Source organism: Haliotis rubra, unplaced genomic scaffold (assembly GCF_003918875.1).
Source record: "Haliotis rubra isolate DU_JTF1 unplaced genomic scaffold, ASM391887v1 Scf1821, whole genome shotgun sequence".
NCBI classification, from domain to species: Eukaryota; Metazoa; Mollusca; class Gastropoda; order Lepetellida; family Haliotidae; genus Haliotis; species Haliotis rubra.
In genome coordinates, this window is record NW_025765805.1 from 30,289 (window position 1) to 55,958 (window position 25,670).

At 38.6% G+C, this 25,670-nt stretch overlaps 1 protein-coding gene across 1 annotated transcript; it reads left to right on the forward strand.

Annotated features, from left to right (window-relative positions):
* Window positions 1-202: 202 nt before the first annotated feature.
* Window positions 203-22,984, forward strand: LOC124273634 (tripartite motif-containing protein 3-like). The gene is made up of 4 exons (XM_046708909.1): window positions 203-208; window positions 6,057-6,063; window positions 15,668-15,959; window positions 20,579-22,984. The coding sequence occupies exons 3-4, from the start codon at window positions 15,668-15,670 to the stop codon at window positions 22,081-22,083; spliced, it is 1,797 nt and encodes a 598-aa protein (XP_046564865.1). The 5' UTR covers window positions 203-208; window positions 6,057-6,063; the 3' UTR covers window positions 22,084-22,984.
* The last annotated feature ends 2,686 nt before the right edge of the window (window positions 22,985-25,670 follow it).

A 25,670-nucleotide genomic window follows, 5' to 3' on the forward strand; every position in this document is an offset into this window, starting at 1 on the left:
ATACACTCTCTCAAAAAAGAAACGCAACCCCTGTTTTTTTTTGTAATGTTTATATCAATTTTAACTGGTTATTACATTTGTATTTTTAAAGATAATGCCATGAAATTTGACATGGTGAACCTTAGGTCAGCACGGTATAAGGTAACAGTTAATGCAGATCAGTATCGAACTCTCAATTTACGCTAGGGGGCGTTGTCTTCAGTATCTCGTTGTAGAGCCACGAGCTCTAATCACAGCAGTGCACCTCCTCGGAACAGAACGAATCAGACGGCGGATGTTTTCCTGGGGGATTGCTCTCCACTCTTCCTGGAGTGCTGCGGCCAGTTCAACCAACGTGTGCGGTTGTGGTGTACGTGCACGAACACGACGATCCAGCTGGTCCCACAGATGTTCGATAGGATTGATGTCTGGCGATCTGGAGGGCCACGGCATCACGTTGACGTTTGAATTCTGTAGGAATGCCACTGTTGCACGAGCTGTATGAGGGCGAGCTGTCATGTTGAAACAACTCCCTCTGTTGGTCGATTATCGGCAGAAGATGTGGCTGTAAGACGTCATCAATGTACCGTTGTGCCGTCAAATTGCCACGAATGATGACCAAGTCTGACCGTTGGTTGTAAGACATGGCTCCCCATACCATGATGCTTCCTCCTCCAAATCTGTCGACCTGTCGAACGCAGTTCGGTGCAAAACGTTCATTTGCTCGTCTATAGACACGTTGTCTACCGTCACGTCGTTGAAGAAGAAAACGAGACTCGTCACTAAACCAGACTCTTCTCCAGTTTCTTAGGGTCCATCTCCTTACGTTAGTACACCACCTGAGACGTTGGCGTCGATGTTGGCGTTTCAAGACGGGCCCAACAACTGGTCTTCTTGCACGTAAATTTGCCTCATGTAAACGGTTCCTGATGGTTTGGGCGGATACTCTCCTCAAACCTGGCACCTGTGTTGCAGTGATGGTGGGTGTGGCATGCCGATTACGTAGGTGGCTGAGTCGAATAAAGCGATCCTGAGCCGGTGTGGTGATCCTAGGTCTACCGCTCCTGGGACGATCTTCAATTGCATGGAACTGTGTGTAACGATTCCAAAGTCGTGAGAGATTGTTGTTTGTGTACGTTTAGATGACGGGCAACTGTTCCAAAGCTTTCCCCGGCCTCAATGCGACCAATGGCAATATTTCGATTTGCTGTACTCAAACGGGGCATTTTCGAACTTGATTTGGTAGAGCAAATTATGAGAGAAAAATTACAAACTACGCGTGCTTTTAAAACCCTCTACATGAACTGTGTTTTCAACGATTTGCACGTGCAACAGGCTTTTAGCATTTTGTACAGGACAATTTCGCACTTTCCCAAATAACACGGATACAAAGGTCATCATGTGTGAAAATGGTTCCGTTTGGGAGCTTATACTGATCAGATGGGAACGTATTAACAGTATTTTGAAGAAAATTCTAATTTACATTCACCATCTTTATTCTAGAAATGATGTCAGATATTTAGATAGGGGTTGCGTTTCTTTTTTGAGATGTATAATGTCACGCTGGTTCGGCTCTGACAGAAACTTGGAGACATACAGAATTTAGAGGTCATAATCACCAGATTGTCCCATGAGCCACCGCCTTCTGGCATAGGACTCTAGGCTATTTAATATAGCAATCATTTGTATATGTCAAATCAAAAATGACCAATACCCAATAATTAAATGTGCAAAAAATAATTTCTATGCACAGGGCATGGCGTGGCCAGCCGATTGATAGAATCGGGCCGATTCTACCACCCGTCTAGGTGAAGTCAGGGCCGAAGTGGTGTGTTGGGCAAAGGAACACTGTTCCTGGAACCTATTGTTTCAACCACCAGACTCCTTTCCTCCACCGACACAGGTGCAACCCCACGGCACGGGTGGACCAAATATACCCCAGGTCCACAACGGAGGGTCGAAGAGCGCTTAGCGTTACCCAGCACCCACCACGAGGAGGTGGCTCTTCACGGGTGCCGATACCTTTTGTGACTGCCCGGAATCAATTTAAAGAACGGAAGTCCACCGCATTCCATTACCATGGTGACATCTCTTTCTGTTTCCTCAGCACTGACATCAATCCCAGAGATTCGGCACTGACATCTGTCTCTGGAGATTCAGCACTGACATCTATCTCTGAGGGCACCCGTGAAGAGCCACCTCCTCGTGGTGGGTGCTGGGTAACGCTAAGCGCTCTTCAATTCCCCGTTGTTGGGTATATTTGGTCCACCAACCCGTTTGCAGTGGGTTGCGCCCCTGTGTCGGTGGAGGAAGGGAGTCTGGTGGTGAGGGCACTAATTTGAGAATTATTACAAAATATTTTTTCAGGTTTTGGCGAATTTTTGAACACAAAACTTTAAATATACAATTTCATGTATGTTTTTGACTAGAGTCGTATGCCCGGAAGGCGGTGGCTCATGGGCCAATCTGGTGGAATCATTAATCTTTTAATTTTTCTGCTGGAGTATATCATCCGGGTATCCTTGAGGCTGCAAGTCGGAGATCCGCTTGTTTTTAGCATTGTCCTTGTGATACTCCGTGTTGGGTGGGGAGCTCGGATGACAACCTTGAAAAATTAACCATGGCTTACGAAACCCCCCTTAAAAAGCAAAACGTCCACTAGACACTGATCCAGTTGATAATGATCAATGACTGTCCACGTCCATTGAATACTGGCCACGATTTCTTGTTATTGAAACTGTTGACAAGACTCCATTGAAGTTGAACCCTTTTGCCATATCTAAGGGTATACAGGGCATTGCTGGTGATGTCAAGAATATTAAACGTTTTCGTTCCGGTGCTCTGTCGGTTGAGTGTGGGAAAAGGCAACAAGCCACCAACCTTATGACTACAGAATCGTTTGTCGGCGTTCCGGTCACCGTCACGGCTCATAAAACAATAAGCACGAGCAAGGGAATCATCAGAGACCGTGATTGATTGTTTGCAGATATGTCGGAACTTGACATCGTCTCTGAGATGAAAGATCAAGGCGTACTCTATGTCAAATGTTTCACAGCCGATGGTGTTATAAAAAACAAATACCTACCTCTTTTCATTTTCGTCACCAAATGCTCCACAATCTCTAAAGGCAGGTTTTTGTAACATCAATGTTGACACATACATTCCGAACCCTCTAAGGTGCTTCAAATGTCAAAGTGTGGTCATGGCGTAAATACTTGCACATTGTCCGCTGTATGTGCTCCCAAAATACAGTTCATCACAATCATATTATACAGTGGAATTATAGAGGACTGAGGACTAATTTCAGTGAATTACAACTTTTAGTCCAGGGTTTAACACCATCAGCGTTCTGTCTGTAGGAGACCTATTTAAAACAGACAGATGCTTTTGTCCTGCTTTCTTTCAATGCATACCATTGTTTTTCACCTCTGGGTGACAGGGCCACTGGAGGATTTTCCATCCTAGTCAAACAGAACGTTATTCATAGCCCTGTTGCACTTACTACTAATCTTCAGGCTGTTGCAGTGCGACTAACTTTGCACGTTGCGTTAACATTATGCTCTCTCTATATATCTCTGTCTTCAACGTTTCACAAAGCTGATCTTCAAGCTCTATATGACCAACTCCCGAAGCCCTGAATTATTATGGGAGATTTAAACGGGCACAACCCACTCTGGGGTAGTGCACATACAAACGCTAAAGGTAAATTACTAGAGAAGTTTTGTTCAGATAATGATTTATGTATTTATAATGATGTTTCCAACACATAATTACACCCTGGTACAGGAACCTATTCTGCTCTCGACTTGTCAGTCACAAATTCAGAAATACTAAATGAATTTGAATGGTCAGTCTACGACGACCTCTGTGGAAGTGACCATTTTCCTACTATACTAAAACCTGTAACTCGTTCTGATGATAATCATCAAGGCGGAGTTTTAAAAAGGCTTACTGGCCTTTATATGAAACACTGTGTGCTACAAAACTTAAACCTGAACTTTTTATTGACGTTCCTGATGCTATCAAATGTTTTTCTAATGAACTGAATACCATAGCTGATGAGTGTATACCACAGTTCTCTGCAATTCCACATATCAGAAAACCATGGTTCAATGATGAGTGCAAACAAGCTAGGAAGGCAAAGAAAAAAGCAGAACATTATTTCCATCGCCATCCTATGGTGCATAATTTAAAATTAAAGTTTAAAATGTTAAATGCTAAAGCGCGGCATACTTTTAAACAGAATAAACGCCAATCTTGGCAAAATTATGTATCCAAAATAAATTCTCGAACGCCCATGTCCAAGGTATGGAACATGGTCCAGAAAATTAAAGGTAAAGGTACTAAATCTAGTGTCCATCATCTCAAACATGGAGATCAAATCTAGTGTCCATCATCTCAAACATGGAGATCAATTACTTACCAATTGATTGCGAATAAACTGGGTGAAACTCTTGCTAAACACTCTGCCTCTATGTGCCTAAATTCCAACAATATCAAAAACAACAAGAAAAGAAAACTATTAATTTCAATTCAGATAATGGGGAAGATTATAATGAAACATTTTCTATCCATGAACTCCATACTGCTCTTGATCAAGTTCACGATACTGCTACAGGAGCTGATAATATACATTATCAACTCCTGAAGCACTTACCAGAATCGTGTTTAGAGACGCTCTTTACACATTTTTGATCATATTTGGACGTCAAGGAAATGTCCTGCCTCATGGCGTGACGTGTAGTACGAATAACTAAACCTGGACGTGATCATACGGATCCGTCCAATTATCGACCGATTTCACTAACTAGCTGCGTTTGCAAAACCATGGAACGAATGATAAATAATCGACCTGTTTGGTACTTGGAAACAAATAACCTTATAACAGATATACAATGTGGTTTCCGTAAAAAACAGAAGTACTGTCGATCACCTAGTGCGTTTGGAATCATTTGTTAAAAACGCTTTAATTAATAAACAACACGCCGTGTCTATCTTTTCTGATCTTGAAAAAGCATATGACACAACGTGGAAATATGGCATTTTAAAAGATTTACATGGCTTGGGATTACGAGGCTGTTTCCCTTATTTACTTTTTAAATGACACACAATTTCAAGTCCGCGTGGGTTCTACCCTGTCTGATCATTACAATCAGGATCAGGGTGTCCCACAAGGCAGTATTTTGTCTGTCACTTTATTTCGTATCAAGATCAACAGTTTATCCAAGGTTTTAAATGATTCTATCGATTGATCTCTTTTTGTGGATGATTTTAATATTTCTTGTCGTGGTAAAAATATGCATAGTATTGACCGGCAACTGCAGTTGTGTTTAAACAAAATAAATAAATGGTGTCTTGAAAACGGCTTTAAATGATCTAAATCCAAAACTAATTGTATACATTTCTGCCGTAAATACAAACCGCATAAAGACCGTTAACTATCTCTAAATGGCACTACCATGAAAGTTGTCAAGGAGTTCATCGAAAGTGTGTTTGCTTGTTTCTCAATCAAACCTTACTGATTGTATAGATGATTACAATTCATAGAGCCATAGTCTGATAGTAAAATATGCGCTACGAATGAGAGTCACGGCAGTATGTTTTTAGTATCAAACTTGGATGTGAGAGATGATTTTACCAATTTGAAAAATAAAGGTTGCTTGAAACGATTTATGTCGTTTTACCTCATCTTAATTTGTTCTGTCTGTTGAAGTGAAATTGGCAGTATTAAACTGAAAATTCGTAATTTCAGAACTGTGCTATAAAGGCAGTAATGTACTTTACAATTCATATACGTATATGTTCGTGGAATCCTTTTTAAAAACGAACACATTTGAATACTTTATTTTGAAATTATTGCGTAGATAATCGTTGAATTGTCGACTTCTAGAAATGTTCTTGTGTCTAAACATGTGTATTTTGTGGACACCACGTAAACCAAATGATGTAGTTTGAAATTACGCTGACATAGTTTTGGGCCGAAAAGATAAGTGACCTTTGAAGATCTCGACTGGAACTCTTCTTTGATATTCATGACAGTTATATGTTTTTTAACACCAGAATATTCTCCACTACAGTAAAGAAGAAGAAAATATATCTTTAATATCTCTGTTTAATACTAATCACCGTATTTGAGTACCGCTTTCACTGTAACGTACATTACTAAGCTACATTTTTGGAAACTCGAAGCATTACTTTGAGTCGAAAAACAGTATGTTTAAAAACAATTATTTGACAACTCTTCTTGTATATCATGTATACATGTATATCATGTACCTAATACTCTACTCTGAAATAATCTTATAGTTAATGAGTATACATGAACTTTATTTTTCGGCTTTTGATATGGTTAAATGCGCCCATTTATTGAGAATCAGTGATAATCTTTTCCGATTCTGTTTCTTGCCTTCAGGCTATCAAAAATCTTTCTTGCAAACATCCACTTTTAATCGAAATTATTGAATTATATAATGATCTTGCTACTGGCCAATACGACATCGTCTTCTGTTGTTTACCAAAGCCACGTTGGCATTTCTGGAAACAAAATAAGCCGATTTTGCTGCTAAGGCAGCACTCAACAAATCTGTGACACCACTTCTTATCCCATACTCTGATTACAAAGCTAGCATTAGAACTTACATCCGTGATCTGATGCAAAAAGAAGTGGGACACCCAAGTAGGAATCAATAAATTACATGCAATAAAACCAACAATAGGTTACACCTACTTGGGTTGTCAGTCCAGATTTGAAGAGGTCATCATACGATGATGTCGTATTGGCCACTCAAGATATACTCATGAGTACCTATTGAAAGGTGAGGATCCTCCGAGTTTGCATCCCTTTGTGATGAAAGAATCACGGTAAAGCATGTCCTGCTTGACTGTGTGTTGAATATTCCATCACAAGGGATATCTATTTCAAATCACGAACTATGAAGGATCTTTTTTAATAATGTCAGTTCTCATTTAATTATTGCATTAAGATATATCACACACAATGGGAATGAATATAGTTTGGCTTTAACTGTTAAACACCTTTACCATCTTACAGTTCTACAGCGTGTCGTATATTACGTTGAAACTTACGTTCTTGTTAAATCCAAGGATTGATTTTTTATTAAACGCCAAAGATGGCAAAACCATTAAAAATCATTGTACCGGATGTGTAATCAAAAAGAGAAGTGAAAGATATTCTGGAAACTGGAAACATAGGCTAGACAGTCGTGTAACATTGGGATATCTACAAGCAACAATTACACAATGAGACATTGGGATAAAACATTTGTTGACATTTGGATTCATACTTATTTAGAGTAAGTTAAAGAACAATCTGTAAAGTTGACAAAACGTACATTTCAATTTCATCAACATATTAAATTGTTTTATCATTTTAATTAATGATTCCGTAAGAAATATCCGTATAAAATATATATAACACTATTAGTCATTTACGTTAGGGTGAAAAAGTGGCATGATCGACAATGAAATCAATAGAATGGACATTGCTCTGTTCGCATGCAGACATTCAAACGGGACTAACACGTTATTTTGAAGGATTTCCATGTAACGTCATGGACATTTCTAACAGCCAATTAAACGTAAAATATAAAACATAAATTACATTTTGTTTGTCTGAAGTGATTATTCAGCTTCTGCGGCTGTGTTTCTGCGTTGATGTTGTGTTAAACTATAGAACGAAATGTTGTTTCAAAGTAACCAATGGTCACATAACCAGGCCCTCCTATCTATTTGACTAAAAAGAAGCATTATTGGATGAAAGTAAACTATATCGTGTGTTAAGCTACCACATGCGAAGGAATAGCATTAAATGTGTTGTGAATGCAGCAACTATCGTTGTAAAAGCGGTTGGCATCGGAAGCACTATACAGCCGCTATTGGAACTTAAAGCATCGGCAGCCGAAAACTTTCGGTCATCTCCAATAATTTCGCGTTTCATGGAACATCACAACACTTCCTGTCGTCACAGCGCGCGAAAAATGGCTGCCGACAGAGGAGAAGAGAAAAGGGTAAGTGTTTCAATTAACGCACATAATGTAATTCTGATTTAGAAGGTAGTGTGCATTGAACGCACGTTAATACCCCCCTTTGATAGCAATACTTCATCTTCGTAAAAAATGTATTTTGTGTCCATTATCTGCGTTTTTGTATGGAAGTCGAACGGATTTCAAGCTGAGGTCGGCAGAATGAGGCTGCCAATGGTATTCAGGATTTTGTGGAAGGGGAGCTGGCACGCTCGATGACGACTTGAGCAATATTTTCATTGACTGTCTACGTCGGAGAGACCGAAGTTGTATTTTGCCCCATATTTGGAACGTATTCATTTTAAAACTGGAAGTGAGTGCAAACAGTATGCATTTTATTCGTGTCTAATTGTGATTGAACCTATATTACTTTGTTTAACAGATACACTTACCAGACCACCATGTTTATTTGGTAAATACACAGTCGCCGAGTGTGATGGGATCTGGTGGACAGATGGGCGTGATGTCTGATAGTTGTGACCTCCCTACTGTTCCCGAAACTCCGTCGACAGAGATTATACATGGAGTCTTGCCAATACCAAAGTCTTCCAATGTGCCAGAGTCACCAACTGCGATTCACACACAAAGAGGTAGATTATTCCCCTTCAGTTTCAGTTCTCTTTTTCGGTTACATTAGATTGTAAAGATATGTGACAAACATAACACACACACCCTTTCAATCCATGTTTAAAATATAACTCATATTAATTAATTTTGATTAATATTTTCTGAATTTATTTCATAATGTTATTCTCTTGGTTTGACACTTACAAATCACAGTCTGCAGAAGTGTTCAAGACTTGAGCAACAAGATGACACAAGTTTCCTGGATGTGTCTCACTTAGATGAGACACCGATCAAGCTTCCAGGATAGATGAGACATTGTTTGTTGCAGCAGAGACTGAGCACAAACCTGCTAATAACCCATCTTAACAGTGTGGGACCCGAGGGAAGATTGTCAAGACTTAAGGCTACTTGAACCTGCAAGTGAGGAGCCACACTAAAGATGTCACATTCTCATGTGAATTGTGTGGGAAGTTTTTCCTTATCAACCAAACGCTAAAGGAACATGTTGCTAAAGTACACAGACAGACCGGTGTTGTCAAGTGTAAGGTTTGCAGTAAAGTTACAACATTTCGGTATCCTGGTATGCGCGAGCATGTTAAGGGGCATGCTGGCGAGGAATACAAGTGTCATGACTGTGACAAGTCTTTCTCTAATAAATCAAAAGTGAAGCCAAAGAATTTGAATGTGGTGATTGCGAGAAGTGGTTCGCATCCAAGGGACAAAAGTCCACAGTCTGCTACATGATGAGCATGCACCCAAATACAGGTTAAGGTAAAGTCATAACAACCTGTCATGACACTTTTTTTCATTGGTAGAATGAATGACCATGGCCAGTTGTCAGATTCCCAAACACGTAATTTGGAAGCCCGAATTATAATTGCCACTATAACCATACCACCTTTGCTTATTTGAAGTTCATTTGTTTAGATTTAGCAATAGAATTTCCTCAAATTTCTTTTTCTGGTGTTAGAGATTGTAAATTCTTGTTGATGTTGGAAAATACTTGAGCATACTTGTAATGTTTGTTCATGTGTTTTGAAAGTAGTAGGAAGGATGTTTGGCTAAACAGGTTAGCTGTGTGATAATGGCAAAGATAACTAACAAATATCTGCTATGATCTGTATTTTAATGTTGTCTTATCAACCATGTTAACTTCTAATAAAGATATATTTACAGCCATATATGAAGTGTTTTATTCATTAACAAATCTGAATATGACTTTCTTTGTCCAATGATAATCAGTAGATAAAAAATGTATGTTATTTTCTGTTTACGTAAGACACAATATCACATCATGTCCAACTTTACAATTCCCATATTTACACATTATGAACGTGCATATGTAATAACTAAAAACATAACAAATTCAACACTTTGACATCTGTTCATCACAGTGGGCAACAGAAAGACCAGCTCTTATTAGTCGCTTTATCTTCCTTTCCTTGACTTTGTGGTAGCTCCAAGACCAGGTTCATGCAGACTTGACATACCCTGCACCGGTTATTGAAAATAAACGTCATCGTGCCAATGAGAAAGCACTTAAGGCAGAAATTACAGAAACAGCTTGAACAAAAAGACATTGATTTCAGAGTCACAAAAGATACATTGGATTCGACCATAACTCGTATTGGCAAAAATGTACGTGAAGTTGATGGAAAAATTGATTGCATGTGTACGCGAAGTAAGCTCGTGTATTCAGAGTGTGTTAAGACTGGTTCTCATCTCCCAAGCCAATTTGTAAAGCCAGCTTTATATAACAGTACCACACCAAGCCATCCAGATTTACCCAAGGTGTCCTCTCACTTAGCCAGACTCTGTCAACACAGGTGTCTCACATAGCCAGAGTGGGATTTGGCTGACTGGGGTTGGTGTTTTTTTAACACTCAAACCAGATGAGCCATAGTTTGTTTCAACAAAGTGCTCAATTAGTGAGATAAGTGAAATTTAAAAATGAAATACATTGATATGGTATTATTTGAATTCTCTCGGGGAATTCAGGAAATGCCCAATTAGTGATATTAGTGAAGCGATATTAACCAGTCGAAGATTATCTATGTAAAAATAATTATTTTTCCGAGCACAAACATTTAGGCCTCTGGTTTCAAAAAAGACGCAAATTGGACTGCACAGATCAATTCTGTACTCGATAAAGTTTCACCGATGATAAATTGTTTAAGGTGTTACAAATACCGATTATCAAGACAAACACTAGTATTCGTTATGTATGAATACTTTTTTCTGCCATTATTGGATTATTGTAGTTGTATATGGGATAACTTTACGGTTAGCCAGGCATAAATGCTTCAAAAATTACATTTGATGTACTTAGAACAATATGTGGGGCTACAAGGGGAACAAGTCATAATAAAATATATTCAGAACTTATTCTCTTACCTCTTGTTGAAAGAAGGCGCATTAAGAAATTAATTATATCGCTACATTGCTATAATCATTTTACTACACTGGATAAACGAAAATGACTCAAACCGTAATTTTCTGTTTATCCAACTTGAAAGAATGAAACAGGTGCAACTGAAAGCAACATTGTAAATAAACGCGGACACGCTTTAGACATACAATTTACAAGGAAACTGTTACGCTGTGCAGTGTACAAAATAGTTTTGAAATGTGGCCTGTCCAAGGACTGGCTGTCCAAAGAAAGGGACTAGTCCTGAACAAACACAGCCAGTCCCCCAAACTAAAACAATTAAACATGTTATTTTAATCACAATAATTATTAACATCTCTCCAAATGTCCAATTATATCATGTATCTGTATTAGATAGTACAGAGGTAACTTGAAAAGAGTTAGTATAACTTGATGGTTATGTGTCATATAATGTGATATAGTATCACTAAGCACGATTGGTTTATTGCTGAATCTGTTCCTGCCAATAGAAAGCGAGCTTGTAAACTAGGTTCGGTAAACAGCCAAAGAGAAGTAACTCTGTCGCATCAATAAAAATAATTCGCAGCGAGAAAGAACACAGTTGCTACGACAAAGTTCAAACTAAGTTCAGTTTATTTCTTCAAATATTTCCCCCCGACTCAAAGGACGGGCCTTCAAAAAATAGACCATCAAGGACAGTGGGACGGGCTATATTTTATGTATAGTGCTTTGTCAGTTAAGATTAAGAGTGAAGAGTTAACGTCGGATTTCATCAGCCACTGTGACTATGAATAAAGTACCCTTACGTGTCAAAATTAGAAATGTTTCTGAATCTGTTGTCTCATTATATTTGGCTGCATTTACAGGAGTTACGTCCCTTAGAGTATATCATGGTAAAAATATAATCTCGAGTGATTTCACACATTTGGAGTCAGGGGATGAAGTTCCTCAATGATGTTTGTGGATAAAAACTTCTCATATTTCCTGAGTGCGACTTTCGATGTGGGTTCTTGTACGATTGTCAAGCAGCTTCTAAAATGCCACCAAAATTTGCTCTTTTCTTCAGCATACCCAGCTGGGTACTATTTCATTCCCTGGGAGACATATGGAGCTTTAGCGAAGATCTGGTGTACTCTCAAACTATATATGAAACCGAAAAACAGCAAAGGTTAATCAATCTAAAAACATAAAAAAAACTGTTACACTAAAACCTTTGTTCCAGTGGACAATTATCATGAATACAGTGTCATTTTAATATACTATCCAGTAGAGGTAATGAAGGTAGGTCAAATGCACTCATCAGGAATTATGAAGAATTGATTTTGGGGAATTGAGACGATATACCCTGCAGTGGAAACGTGAAGTGAAACTATTTATGGATACTGCTTATTCAAATTGATAATTGTACTACCTTCTTATGTTTTCTCATAATTAAACGTTTATATTATTATGTTAAAACTTAAATTAAAGATGCTGTCAATGCGCTTTGTTACTGACCAAAGCGAATACATATGCATCCATACTCAAAGGGTTAGTTTGGTGTGGTCGTTAATAAGAGAGCACTAAAATGCTCACCTTGGCTAACACAGTTGGACATCTTACAATGTTATACATACTCTTACTGCGGACTATGGCATATCACCAATCATGTTTTTCGATCAAATATGCTGTAGGTATCTATGGTTACTAAAATCAGTACTGTATTTGTGGACTATGTGGGACTGAATGACATCTTACGAGGAAAGGTGACGTCATTAGAGAATTGCAATATCCTTCGTTTATGTCTGGTGCGGTGGGCTAGCCTAATGGTTAAATAGCCCGCTCATCATGCTGAGACCTGGGTTCGATTCCCCTCATGGGTACAATGTGTGAAACCCATGTTGGTGTTCCCCGCCGTGACATTGCTGGAATATTGCTAAAAGCGGCGTAAAACCATACTCACTCACTGTTTAATGTATGAATACTGAGCCATCATGTGTTCCTGTGTGTTTGTGTATGTTACCAACAGATAGTCCCATTCACCTAACATGACACAGACATGTCTACAAGTATCTTTTTCTGCATCTCACATTGTGCATGGTCCATCATAAATCTTCAATACTATTTACTCTCAAGAAACTTAAAGCTTTTTCAGACTTGAGATTCCTGTATAAATGGTATGTTGTCTTGTGTGTCTGTCCTACTCATCTGACATTACACAGACACTGACTAATTTTGCAACATTATAAAATGTGTAAACCCTTGTTAATTGTGTGTAAATACAGTTGGTGAGTGAGTAAGTTAAAATTTAAGTCAATTTGGCAGTTTTCAGCCATATCGTGACTAAATCAATTAAAAGTTTTACAATGATTAAAGACAAATAATGAAAAAGAAGTAAAACAATTAGAATATCACAAATATAAATGTAATACTAGTAATTACATCTAAAACATTAAACTATAAAGGACAACAGAACATACGAACAGGGTATAGATTGCCAACAACTGAAGGTAGATCACCACACTAGGGTTCATGGGGAATTTACTTCTAGGTACAAATTAAGAAAAGATATCAAGAACGTTTACTAGAACATATTATGAAGTCAGTCTCTGTCTGTCTGCCTGCCTGCCTGCCTGCCTGCCTGCCTGCCTGCCTGCCTGGCTGCCTGTCCACGCCCTGTGTGTCAGTCCGCGCTCTGTTTGTGTGTGTATGTTTGTGTGATACCGATTTCCAGAAACTAGCTTCAAATTCTTTACGAATGTTGTTCCATAGTGTAACATGGAAGTCTTTTCCGTTTTAGCCAATACTTTACCGGCTCAGATATTATACATATGAATGAGCTGTTTGTTTACAACACGGTATGTGTCCCACAAATCCACCCGACTGCAACTGATCACGTGGCCGAAGCCTGTGACGTGACACGCGCAAGGCGAGTAACCAGGAAGTGGAACGCCTCGAGAGAGAGAGAGAGAGAGAGAGAGAGACTGCCGCTGTGATATCGAGTGAGTCCATTCCAGGTAGGTGACAAGGTATACAGATAAACAATCACATAATCACCAAATGGCATTCAACGTCACAATGTGTAAATAGTAAATCCCATTAAATACCTAGTACCTTTCAAATACCGAATTATATTTGTGTACTACACGAGCTCTTCACAAACCGTACATATCATATGCCTAGCATTCATTTTGAGATAGAGAAATACAAACGCAATGCAAGTGATCTGCTATGGTCATTATGATTGTGGGTTATCATAATAATACGTTTATATTCGTTTAATTAGAAAACCAGAATACTCATGACAAATTTCAACTAAATAGTAGGTAGACGAGGCATGTTTGATCATGTGAAAGTGACTCCGAGGTCACAAAGATCTGGCAAAGCGAAAGTTGGGACATGTTGTTCATTGAAGCTGCAAGGAAGGATAAATTGTCAGTATGTGAACTATGTTATTCATATGTAAATTTATGTCCGCGCCTTTTGTACACACAGAGTAATCAAATATTCCCCATTCGCTGCTTCGATTTCCAACCTCAAGTACAAGCCATTCAGTATCGTTAGTGGTAGTACAAGTTGGAGTAGTAGGACAGTTGGTTCGTTGGTTGTTGTTTAACGCCACCCTCAGCAATGCTCCACCCATATGGCGGACTGTAAATATTTGAGTCCGGACCAGACAATCCAGTGACCAACAGTATGAGCATCAATCTGCGCAATTAGTGTAGATGCCATCTGTCAACCCAGTCAGCGAGCCTGACAACCCGATCCCGTTAGTTGCCTCTTACGACAGGCAAAGGTTGCTAAAGACCAATTCTAACCCGGATCGTCACGGTTGTAGGGCAGTAGTAGTAGTAGTAGTAGTAGTAGTAGTAGTAGTAGTAGTAGTGGTAGTAGCTGTAGTAGCAGTAAAGGTAGTAGTAGTGGTTGTTGATGAAACTGGAAGGGGTAGTATTGGTAGTAGAAGCAGAGTAGCGGTAACGGAGTAGTGTTTGCAAGTTGTGGTAGTAGTAGCAGCAGCGGCAGCAGCACCAGTAGTAGTAGTAGTGATAGTAGTAGTAGTAGTAGTAGTAGTAGTAGTAGTAGTAGTAGTAGTAGTAGTAGTAGTAGTAGTAGTAGTAGTAGTAGTAGTGGTGGTGGTGGTGGTGGTGGTAGGAGGAGAGTGGTATATGTAAGTGTTCATAGACAGAGTTGTCAAAACTGACAATAACATAGTGTACATGAATTGCATGTATTCAGGTGGTTAAATGACGCTGTTAGGTATTTGATAAGAGTTACTTCCCTTTCATCAGCAGAAACGCGCAAACTGCGAGTTGCGATTTACTCGTCATGAATATACTATTAGAAAACAAGAAGTAATAAATTACTTTCCTGCGTAGTTACAAATTAAAAGACACTAAAAAGATACTCATTTCCAGTAAACGGAGTGAACATGTCTATTTCAACAATAATGCTATTTGGATAGTCCTGGTGGCAGCAGATCACATACGATAATCGGAAAACTAAAATGCAGGTTTTTTTAAACCTGTAATCGACTTTGAAGCACAACTTTGTGTACACAACACGTTAGGATCTTACATTAATTTCATTTTACGTCAACCACAAATCATAATTGCTTCTGTTTGGTTTACAAAATAGGGAGAGGATCAATTTCAATCATTTCACATCGTTTTCTTCTGTTTTGGGTCCTGTGACATTTTCTCACTTGTTTCAGATGGCGACCGCAAAGAAGCTGACAGACAACCACCTGACCTGTGTCATCTGTACAGAGGTGTTCACAGACCCTGCCACACTTCAGTGTAATCACACATTCTGTAAGTCCTGTCTGCTGAAATACACCAAAACCCAGTCTGAAGCAATACAAGCCACGTCCATCCCATGTCCCTCCTGTAGACAACAGACAAAGGTGGCCAACCCTGACAGTCCAGTGGAGGAGAGGGTAAGTCAGCTGAAACCAAGCCACGTCATACAGAGTCTGATGGACGATTTTGGACCAGGGACAGAAGGTGAATGTTTTACTGTATGTTACACAACGTGTTTATATATACTGAACATCATTGAAAACGCACCCCCCTGTATTAGGATTTCCAAGAGCATAAATAAGCAATTGGTGTAAATTTTACATACTTACATCCTTTTGTAGTCCAATGATTGGTAAAGAAAAGAAACAAGAACCAATCCAACAAAACAGTAAAGTTTTAATTCAGCCGACCATGAAAGAAATGGAGTTAAATTGGAAAGTCAGAAACGTGTATGACCACCTTTAGCAGCAATACAAGCTGTGCCACGTCTCCTCGTTGAACTGATAAGTCTCTGAATAATGTTTTGAGGCAATGCATTCCACTCTTGTTGCAAGGCATTCTCAAGTTCCCCAAACGGCAGTCTTGGCGGGACTATGTGTCCAAACTTAATTCTCGAACACCTATGTCCAAAGTTTGGAATATGGTGCAAAGGATAAAAAAGGTAAAGGTTCAAGATCTGGTGTTCATCATCTGAAGGATGGTGACACACTCTTAACCAATAAACCTGACATAGCAAATAAATTGGGAGAAACGTTAGCTCAACATTCATCTTCATCAAATTTTACACCGAAATTTCAAAAAACTAAAAAAACACGCAGAAAAAAAGAAACTCAATTTTGCTTCAGATAATGGGGAGGACTATAATGAAGTTTTCTCCATTCATGAGCTGCATACTGCCTTGGGGCAAGCTCATGATACTGCTACAGGTTCTGATAATATTCATTATCAGTTACTTAAACATTTACCTGATTCCTGTTTAGAAACTTTATTAAATATATTCGATCACATCTGGACAACGGGGAATTTTCCTTCATCATGGCGTAATGCTGTCGTCGTTCCTATACCGAAACCTGGCCGCGATCACACTGATCCTTCAAACTATAGGCCAATATCGCTTACTAGTTGTGTTTGTAAGACCATGGAACGAATGGTCAATAACAGACTAATATGGTACTTAGAAACAAATGAACTGATTACCGATATCCAATGTGGGTTTAGGAAAAACAGAAGTACCATTGACCATTTGGTTAGACTGGAAACTTTTGTGAAGAATGGTTTTATTAATAAACAACACACCGTATCTATATTTTTTTGACTTAGAGAAAGCTTATGATACCACCTGGAAACATGGAATTTTAACAGATCTTCATAACATGGGTTATGGTTATCATTGATTCGTTCCAAGCTTGATTATGGTTCCATCGTTTATGGTGGAGCTTGTAAAAGTAATCTTAAAGTGCTTGATTCTATTCACCATCAAGGTCTGAGACTATGTCTTGGATCTTTCCGAACTTCACCTATTGACAGTCTTTACGTTGAAGCTGACGAGCCATCCCTAAAACAACGCCGAATTAAACTCTCTTTACAGTACATAACCAAGTTATATACTAATAAGTCTAACCCTGCTTACAATTGTGTGTTTAATCCTCTGTATGAAGATCTTTACGGTAAAAAAAGTCATCGCTAATTCCACCTCTGGGAATACGAATTCAACGTTTTATTTTAGCTGCTAATATTGCACTCACTAACATATCTGCTTTCCGTCTGCTCTCTTCTCCACCTTGGCAGTTGGTCCAGCCAAGAGTTGACCTGACATTAACCAAACTAAAGAAATCAGAAAAAAATCAGTTACAGTATAAACAAGAATATAATCAATTAAGAAGTACATATAATACATATAAATCTATATTTACAGATGGATCCAAGGATGGTGGCGCAGTTGCTTGTGCCACTGTCATTGGATCCAAAACATCATCAACTAGATTACCAGATCACGCTTCCATATTTACAGCCGAATCAAAGGCCATTTTAACTGCCCTCAGATATATCAAACAGTCTAAACATAAGGACTTTATTATTTTTTCGGACTCGCTGTCTTGTCTTCAAGCAATTAAAAAACAATTCGTGTCAGCATCCTGTTTTACTTGACATAATAGAACTACATAATACTCTTGCTACTGGCCAATGCGACATTGTCTTTTGTTGGTTACCCAGCCATGTTGGAATCACTGGTAACACAGTGGCCGACTCTGCTGCAAACGCCGCTCTCAACAAATCTGTGACACCACTTCTAATACCTTACAGTGATTATAAACCAGTTATAAGAAGTTACATCTAGGATCTTATGCAGAAGAAGTGGGACACCCAAGTAGGTATCAATAAATTACATGCAATAAAACCAACTATCGGTTACACCTACTTGGGTTGTCGGTCCAGATTTGAAGAGGTCATTCTACGACGATGCCGTATTGGCCATTCTCGATACACTCATGAGTATTTACTTAAAGGTGAGGATCCTCCATTTTGCATCCCTTGTGATGAGGGAATCACAGTCAAGCATGTCCTGCTTGACTGTATTGATTTTTCCATCACAAGGGATAAATATTTCAGTGTCAAAACAATGAAGGATCTTTTTTATAATGTACATTCTCATTTAATTATCGCATTTTTAAAAGAAATTGAATTATTAGATAAATTTTGAGAAATATGTTTTGTAAATAGATAAATGTCATTTATTATCAATGGTAGTATAAATTAGCAAACTGCGATTGTTAGTGGCTGTATCCTCAAAGGGGGTTAAAGTATCGTAAAATTATTGTCCTCCTGAGAGGATACGTACGTCCCAAAACTTTCAAAGTCAATTTAGTTCAAGCATGCTTTTTTAAACGTAGAATATTTGTTATTTTAAATTATGGCTAAATTCCCTTCCATCGCCAGCGGCTGAGGGGATGGTGTAAATCCAGCTACGGCTCATGCAGGTAGCAAAAGTAATGTAAGTCCCCATGATCCCTAGTATGGTGATCTACCTTTAGTTGTTGGCGATCTATAGCCCGATTTTATATTGTGATGTTTTGAAATGATTGAACATTTTACACTGAACTCAAACTAGTTTTAATCCAATTGTGATATTCTAGTCGTTATACTGTCCTTCGCTGGCAGGTTTTTAAATTAGTATACATATGTTTATTCTTAGTACATAACTTTTTTGTCGTCACAATATGGCTGAAATATTGCCGATGTGACGTTAAATATTAACTCACTCACTCACTCTCAAGTTCCCCAAGGTTGTTGATCTGTGGGCGACGTGAGAGGCGTTGGCCGATGTAATTCCACAAGTGTTCAATGGGAGACAAATCTGGTGACAATGCAGGCCATGGAAGTAGAGGAATGTTGTTGTTTGCCAGAAACTGTGTTGCAACACGTGCAGTGTGCGCTCGAGCATTGCCCTGCTGGAATGTGTGCAGATCTTGATGTTGGTTAAAGAAAAGAACGACGTTGTTCTGAAGAATGGTGTCACGGTAGTAAAGGGCATTTACTGTGCCACGACAAACTACCAGAGCGGTTTTGTGATGATTAGTGATCCCTCCCCACACCATAATGCTGCCTCTACCCAACCGATCTGTTTGCACAACACAGTCCTGATGGTAACGTTCTCCCCGTCGACGCCATACCCGTAGACGCCCGTCAGCATTTCGCAAGTGAAAACGTGACTCGTCGGAGAACACAACACCATGCCAACGTCGTAACAACCACAAACGATGCTGTTCAGACCATCCTCGGCGTTCACGGCGATGTCTATCAATCAGGATGGGTCCAACATAAGGGCGTCGACACCGTAATCCTGCCGCACGGAGATGGCGTCGGACGGTGGAAACACTGATCAAACCACGTCGGCCTTGGACAGCGTTGGCGGTTCTGGCAGACGGCCACGTACGATCCCAAATATGCCGCCGAACAATGTCTCGATCTTGACGAGGGTGGTAACACGTGTCTGGCCAGGACGTTGGCGGTCCCTGGTGGTTCCTGTTTGTTGGTACCTGTTGGCAAGTCTTATAGTGGTGGAATTATGGCAACCAAATCGTCTGGCAATAATCCTGCTTCATGTGCCAACCTGAAACATGCCCAACGCCCGTTCTCGTTCCTCTGGTGACAATCTTGACATTGCAAAATAAACTTTACTTGTGGAGGTACGGCTAAAACGAGAACGGGTTTTTTTGCCGACGGTCATTATACCCCCCTAATCAGCATGTTTTGCGCATGCAATTTGTGCTTTTTGTGTGTGTTGTGCATGGATTTTGTTGTTGTCATGTTATGTGTTTCATTATGTGTTCGGGCAATCCGGTCTTTCTGTACAGCATTATTTATTGTCTTTTGTGTTATTACCAACATTTCCAACGTTCATTTTCACACTCAAAACAATCCTATTACCATATTTCAAATTTACAGGTGGTACGTTTTCAGTGATGTTCAGTATGTGGCTTTTGGCATGTGGATAATTTTCCCAATTGTTTTTGTAACATTTATAATCTGATATATATGAATGTAACTTAAGGCCTAAAGGTGTTTTAGACCTTCACCGAGTCGTCTAACATCTATAGAGAGTGGATAATGTGTTGTATTGAAAATAAACAAAGCATAAAAACTTTTTCAAGTTATATTGATGTGATGATGTCAACTTGTCGATTAATTACAGACTGCCATCAGATAGCTGGATTTTAACTGAATGTATATTACAAACACGACTAATACCTGTGGAAACAATCAAAACAATATATAAAATACTGATTTCATTACCGGCTAACAAATATCTTCATTATATTTAGCTCCTGAGACTGGAGAATGCAGTGGCCATGAAGTCGTTGTTTTATCTGAATCCACCACCTTCCAAATGACAACAAAGCGCCCATTCATATGCAAACATCACGCCAGCAAACAGATCGAGCTCTTCTGCAAAGACTGCAAAATGGCCATATGTACGATATGCTACAGTATAAACCACAGGAAGTGCGATGACGTTGATACCATTGAGAATATAACCCCTCAAGTCAAAGAACAGTTGACAAAGCGGAACCAGGAACTAAATCTCAGAATCGGAAACATTAAACATGGCATTTCTCTAAATAAGAAGCACGGTGACAACTTCAGAAACAAGATAGAAGAAACTAAAAGTCAAATAAGAAATACGCGAGCGAAGGTGGTAGAATTAATTATGAAAAAAGAAAAACAACTTCTACATGATGTTGATCAATCTTGTACTGAATACTTACACCAAATACAAACAGATATAGAATCCAGTGAGATCGAGCTTCAGATGTACCAGCAGCAGTATGAGTTCACTGTCAATTCTGTGACGTCCAGCTGTGAGATGGACATGTATGCCGTCTATGAATCTGTTTGTGAGACATCTTTAGACAGTAGAATCACGGACAACAGACCAGCACCAGGAAGGGTCGTATTCACACGCAACATTGACAAACTCAGTAAAGCAGTTGATGAACTTAATCTGGGCGATGTTAAAATCGTCCAAGATCGTGAATCTATCCCAACCTTGTATCAAACCATTGACTGTATGGAAGGACATGACATGGCAGATCCAGCTCTTCATGACTTGGCAGTGTTGGCTGTTGATGGTGTAAAGGAGGTTGTTGTGGTTGTTGATTGTAATAGCAAGAGACTTAACATATATTACACATCTGCCATACACTGTCCTAAATACATTCAGCTTTCTGATACACCTTGCAGATTAATGAAGTTAACTAACTGGCAAGTAGCTGTTAGTGTTCCAGGCAGTAATGAAATAGTTACAGTGAAAGTTTACCCACATCCTGTAATACTGTCAACTATCAAAACAAACAGACCTTACTTCGGACTAGGTTGTCTGAGTCCTTCACGGCTGGTGGCAGGGGCAACAGGCTGGACTGATATATTGGACTTGGAAGGGAATGTGCTGAAATCTATCAAGACGGGAAAGGTATCCATTCCCTCCTATATCCATGTCACCGGAAATCAGAACCTGATACTCAGTAATGGAGTATTTGACTCCCTTGTGTCTGTGACCAGGGAAGGAGAAGCTGTTTTCACCTACACTCCCACAGGGGACAGATCTCTGAAATATCCTCAAGGCATCACGACAACCAGCACAGGAGACATCCTGCTTGCAGACAAAGACTCCCACAAGGTGATTCAGCTGACAGAGTCAGGGCAGTTTGTCAGAGACGTTCTCACAGCACAGGATGGTATAGGTCACCCTTGTGGAATATGTTTGGACACAGACGGCTTCCTGTATGTTACCTGTGGGAACGCTGTGAAAGTATTCAGATTCGATTGAAGTCATTGGTTTTCAAGACAGAACGTGCTTGGATCTTTCTTTGGGCGTTTTTTGGTTTTCCTCATCACGAATACTGTTTTAAGACTGTGGTATGTTTTGTACGGGGATCGGCGTATTGTCCCACGATGGTGATCACAAATATACTGTGATCCTAGCCGCTCCAATCTTAAGCCAGCCTAGCTCTATGTGTTACAAAAGCTTTGTGCTTGCGGCAACTGTAGGAGTGCATGCGTGAGTGCGCGCGTGCGTGCGTGCGTGACATTGTTATACATTTATTACAATTATATTTCAACGGTGTAAAAATCCCGTCGTTGAAGCAGAGCATAGCTACTAGCTAATGACAGTTATCATTTACAACTAATCTGATAGCTTATAATGAGCAACACAGTATGAAAGCGGTAAGCAAATTTAACACACGGTACTGGGGACTGTGGTGCACGATTCCCCAGCAGAACCGTCAGATTCTACCTATGCATAATATAGCATCAACATTTATGAAGCAGTTTAATAACAAAGTTAGAAATATTTCTATTTAAAAATCCTTGAGAGAAGATGATTTTGAACTTTGTATCCATTGTGATTGGAACTTCAATACAGTCAAACAGGGCATGCTCGACCGTGAGTCATTGCGTCAGAAGGGATATAGAATGAACGATATTTTTCAACAAATATTTATGTGCATGCCTTGAAGGACCAATACGACATCGTCCTAATATGACTTTAAAATCTAAAAATCATAGTTAGGTTAATTTCATGTATGTTCTTGATAACTACTTGGGTGTCCCACTTCTGTTGCATCAGTTTTATTTTCTAATATCTAATAATCGGCTTTTATTAATCGGTGCATGGTATCAGTAGCACTGCACTGACGTATACATATTATGGCATCGTTACGAGGCCGAAACACTGTACAGTGCTGCGAGTAACCTCTTTGAGAGGCGTATTGTAAATATTTTTGTCCTCCTGAGAGGGTGCGTAAGTTCCAAAGCATTCAAAGTAAAGGACAAGGTATGATAAGGGTGTTTTTTGGCCCACAAACAGAATTGGCTGAACACATGTTATTTGTTTAGAGACAAGATAGCTTTGCATTAAAAAGCTATTTTTTAAATGATCTGAGGCCATAATTTCAATGCATGGGGGCCCAAAATGGGTTTTATCAGTTCCCATGAACAATAACAAGAAGTCTGAAATATCAGTGTGCCATAATGACTTATATACAACTATCAGTTTATTTACATACAAATAGTATCAGTTTGACAACAGGTATTCATGATGAAGAAACATGTCAACATCAATCACAAGGTTTTAACTTCAAGGGGCCCAATTAGGGTTGCATTACATTGTGGACAGTAATTCAATTACTTGCCAACTGATTACAAAAAAACTCATTATTTTCTTTGCAAATATAAACAGTAGGTCAATCTTACAACATGTACTTATGATAACCAATCATGTCCCACTAAAAGTCACAGGTCTTGACCTCAAAGGGGCCTATTTCAGGTGAAATTACATTCTTGGCACAGCTTGATTTAACACTATGCAAGTGTTAAAAGTCAGTATTTACAACATTCTTGCAAATATACAGTAAACATCTCATTCACAACATGTTGTTACAATAATCAATCACGTTGCACTAAAAATCAGGTCTTGACCTCAAAGGGGGCCCATTTCGGGTGAAATTACATTCTTGGCACAGCTTTATTTTGACACCAAGTAAGTGTTAAAAGTCAGTATTCAAAAATCTTCAAAAAGTAATTATTCACAACTCATTCACTGCAAAGATATATAAAACATCCACTTTCACTCTTCATCCACATGGTCATCAATCTCTGAATCAGTTTCTGAATCACTGTCAAAAACTGCAGCATTCAACCGTGTATCACTAGAGTTGCTGGAAACAGGCATATTGTCTTGGTGTCTGCCATACCCAGATCTTCTCTCAACTGAAAAACAGATGAATTTATATCAAAAGAGAATTCTGTTTTAAAAACTTTGATATTATAAATATATTCAAGGGTAACATTACTTATTTATTTTCAAATGTCAGTAGTCTGGCTTTGAAGGCTTATGCAGAGTTAATCACCACTGAGGCATCAGTATTTCTGAAATTCTGTCACATTAAATTAGAAAATTGAAAAAAAATAATATTGATTATTTTTTAACACACATATTATGCTTACCTTCAACCTCAAGTTTTAAGTTGTCATCTTCATGAAATGACACTCCTGAAATCTGTCCAAGCATATTTCTCTTGTCTGAAAACAAATATTTGAAATCATAAAAGAATTATCATTATGTTCAAGAAATTGGTGCTTTCTAATTTTTCTAATGCTAAATATGTCAATAGTATAGTTATATAGGGAAGGGAATTGACCTCCAATAGCAGAATCAATTGTTGAGGCCACCGTTTGATCAATTATAGATATAAGATAAACAAACTGTCAGAGCACATGAAAACAAAGGTAATCAGTTGTCAGTTTCAATATGACAATTGAAACCACTAGTCATTGATTCTGTAAACATATTTTTAAGAAGATAGAGTGAACGCTTTAATTGATTATGTGTTTTGGTTATCGGTAATTGACTGGCAGCCCACAAAATATCCATAAACTAATTATTTGTTTCATCAGTACACCACTAATTAACAGCTCTGGACAGTTTGTAAATATTTACTTAAAGACATTACCATACTAACATTTTGAAACAATGCTTACCTTCTCCAGGTTCTTTATTGTGTGGCAACAAAGGCAGTGAGACAGAATGGAAAAGTCAGTGTCTTCAGGCTTAAACAAGATTTACATGATGTTAATTCAAGTTTGTTTGAACAGTGTAACTTACATTACCAAACTTAAGAAATGTTTTTAAATAAAATTTGGATTTCATATGTACAAGTTAAGTTAAATATTGTACATTGGCTGACCAAACTTTTGAGAAAAAAAAGAAAAGAAAAAAAGCCCATCAGGATTTGAACCTGCATGTCTGATAACAGAAAAAAATTGACAGACCATCACTGCAACTACTAGGCTACAAGTTCTACTATTAAATCTTGTCACTTTAAGCTTATATATTACACCATGCAACAATGTGTCACTTGGCGTCTGCTTGCTTTTCATCATCTGCTAGACCTTGATACAATGTTCTTATTCTAACAATATTAAATGTAGCCTAATATATCCTAGAAAACATCAAGGTACATTATCTTTGTTAAAATGTGTATGTTTATACACAGTTACATCCTGTGGAATGCCAGTGTTATTTGACAGTGCCAGTTGACACAGAGGGGTTTGCTAAACATGATAGAACAAATATGATAAAATTCTAGCATAATTACAAAGATTCTCACCTTTAGAATGCTGCCTGATCATATTTTGAAAAATCTTTTGATGTCTTCTTACTTTTCCAACAGAGATCAACAGGGTCTCCAAAAAACTACCCTTGTTTACCTCAAAGTAATCAGCCTTGAGAGTCCCTTACGATATTGAACTTTTTAATAAACATGCTTGATAAGTTCATTTTAGTGCTCTAAAACATTCAAAATAAATAATGAATCTGGTAAAGTTGTGTAAATGTGACGGATAGTTTTCAGA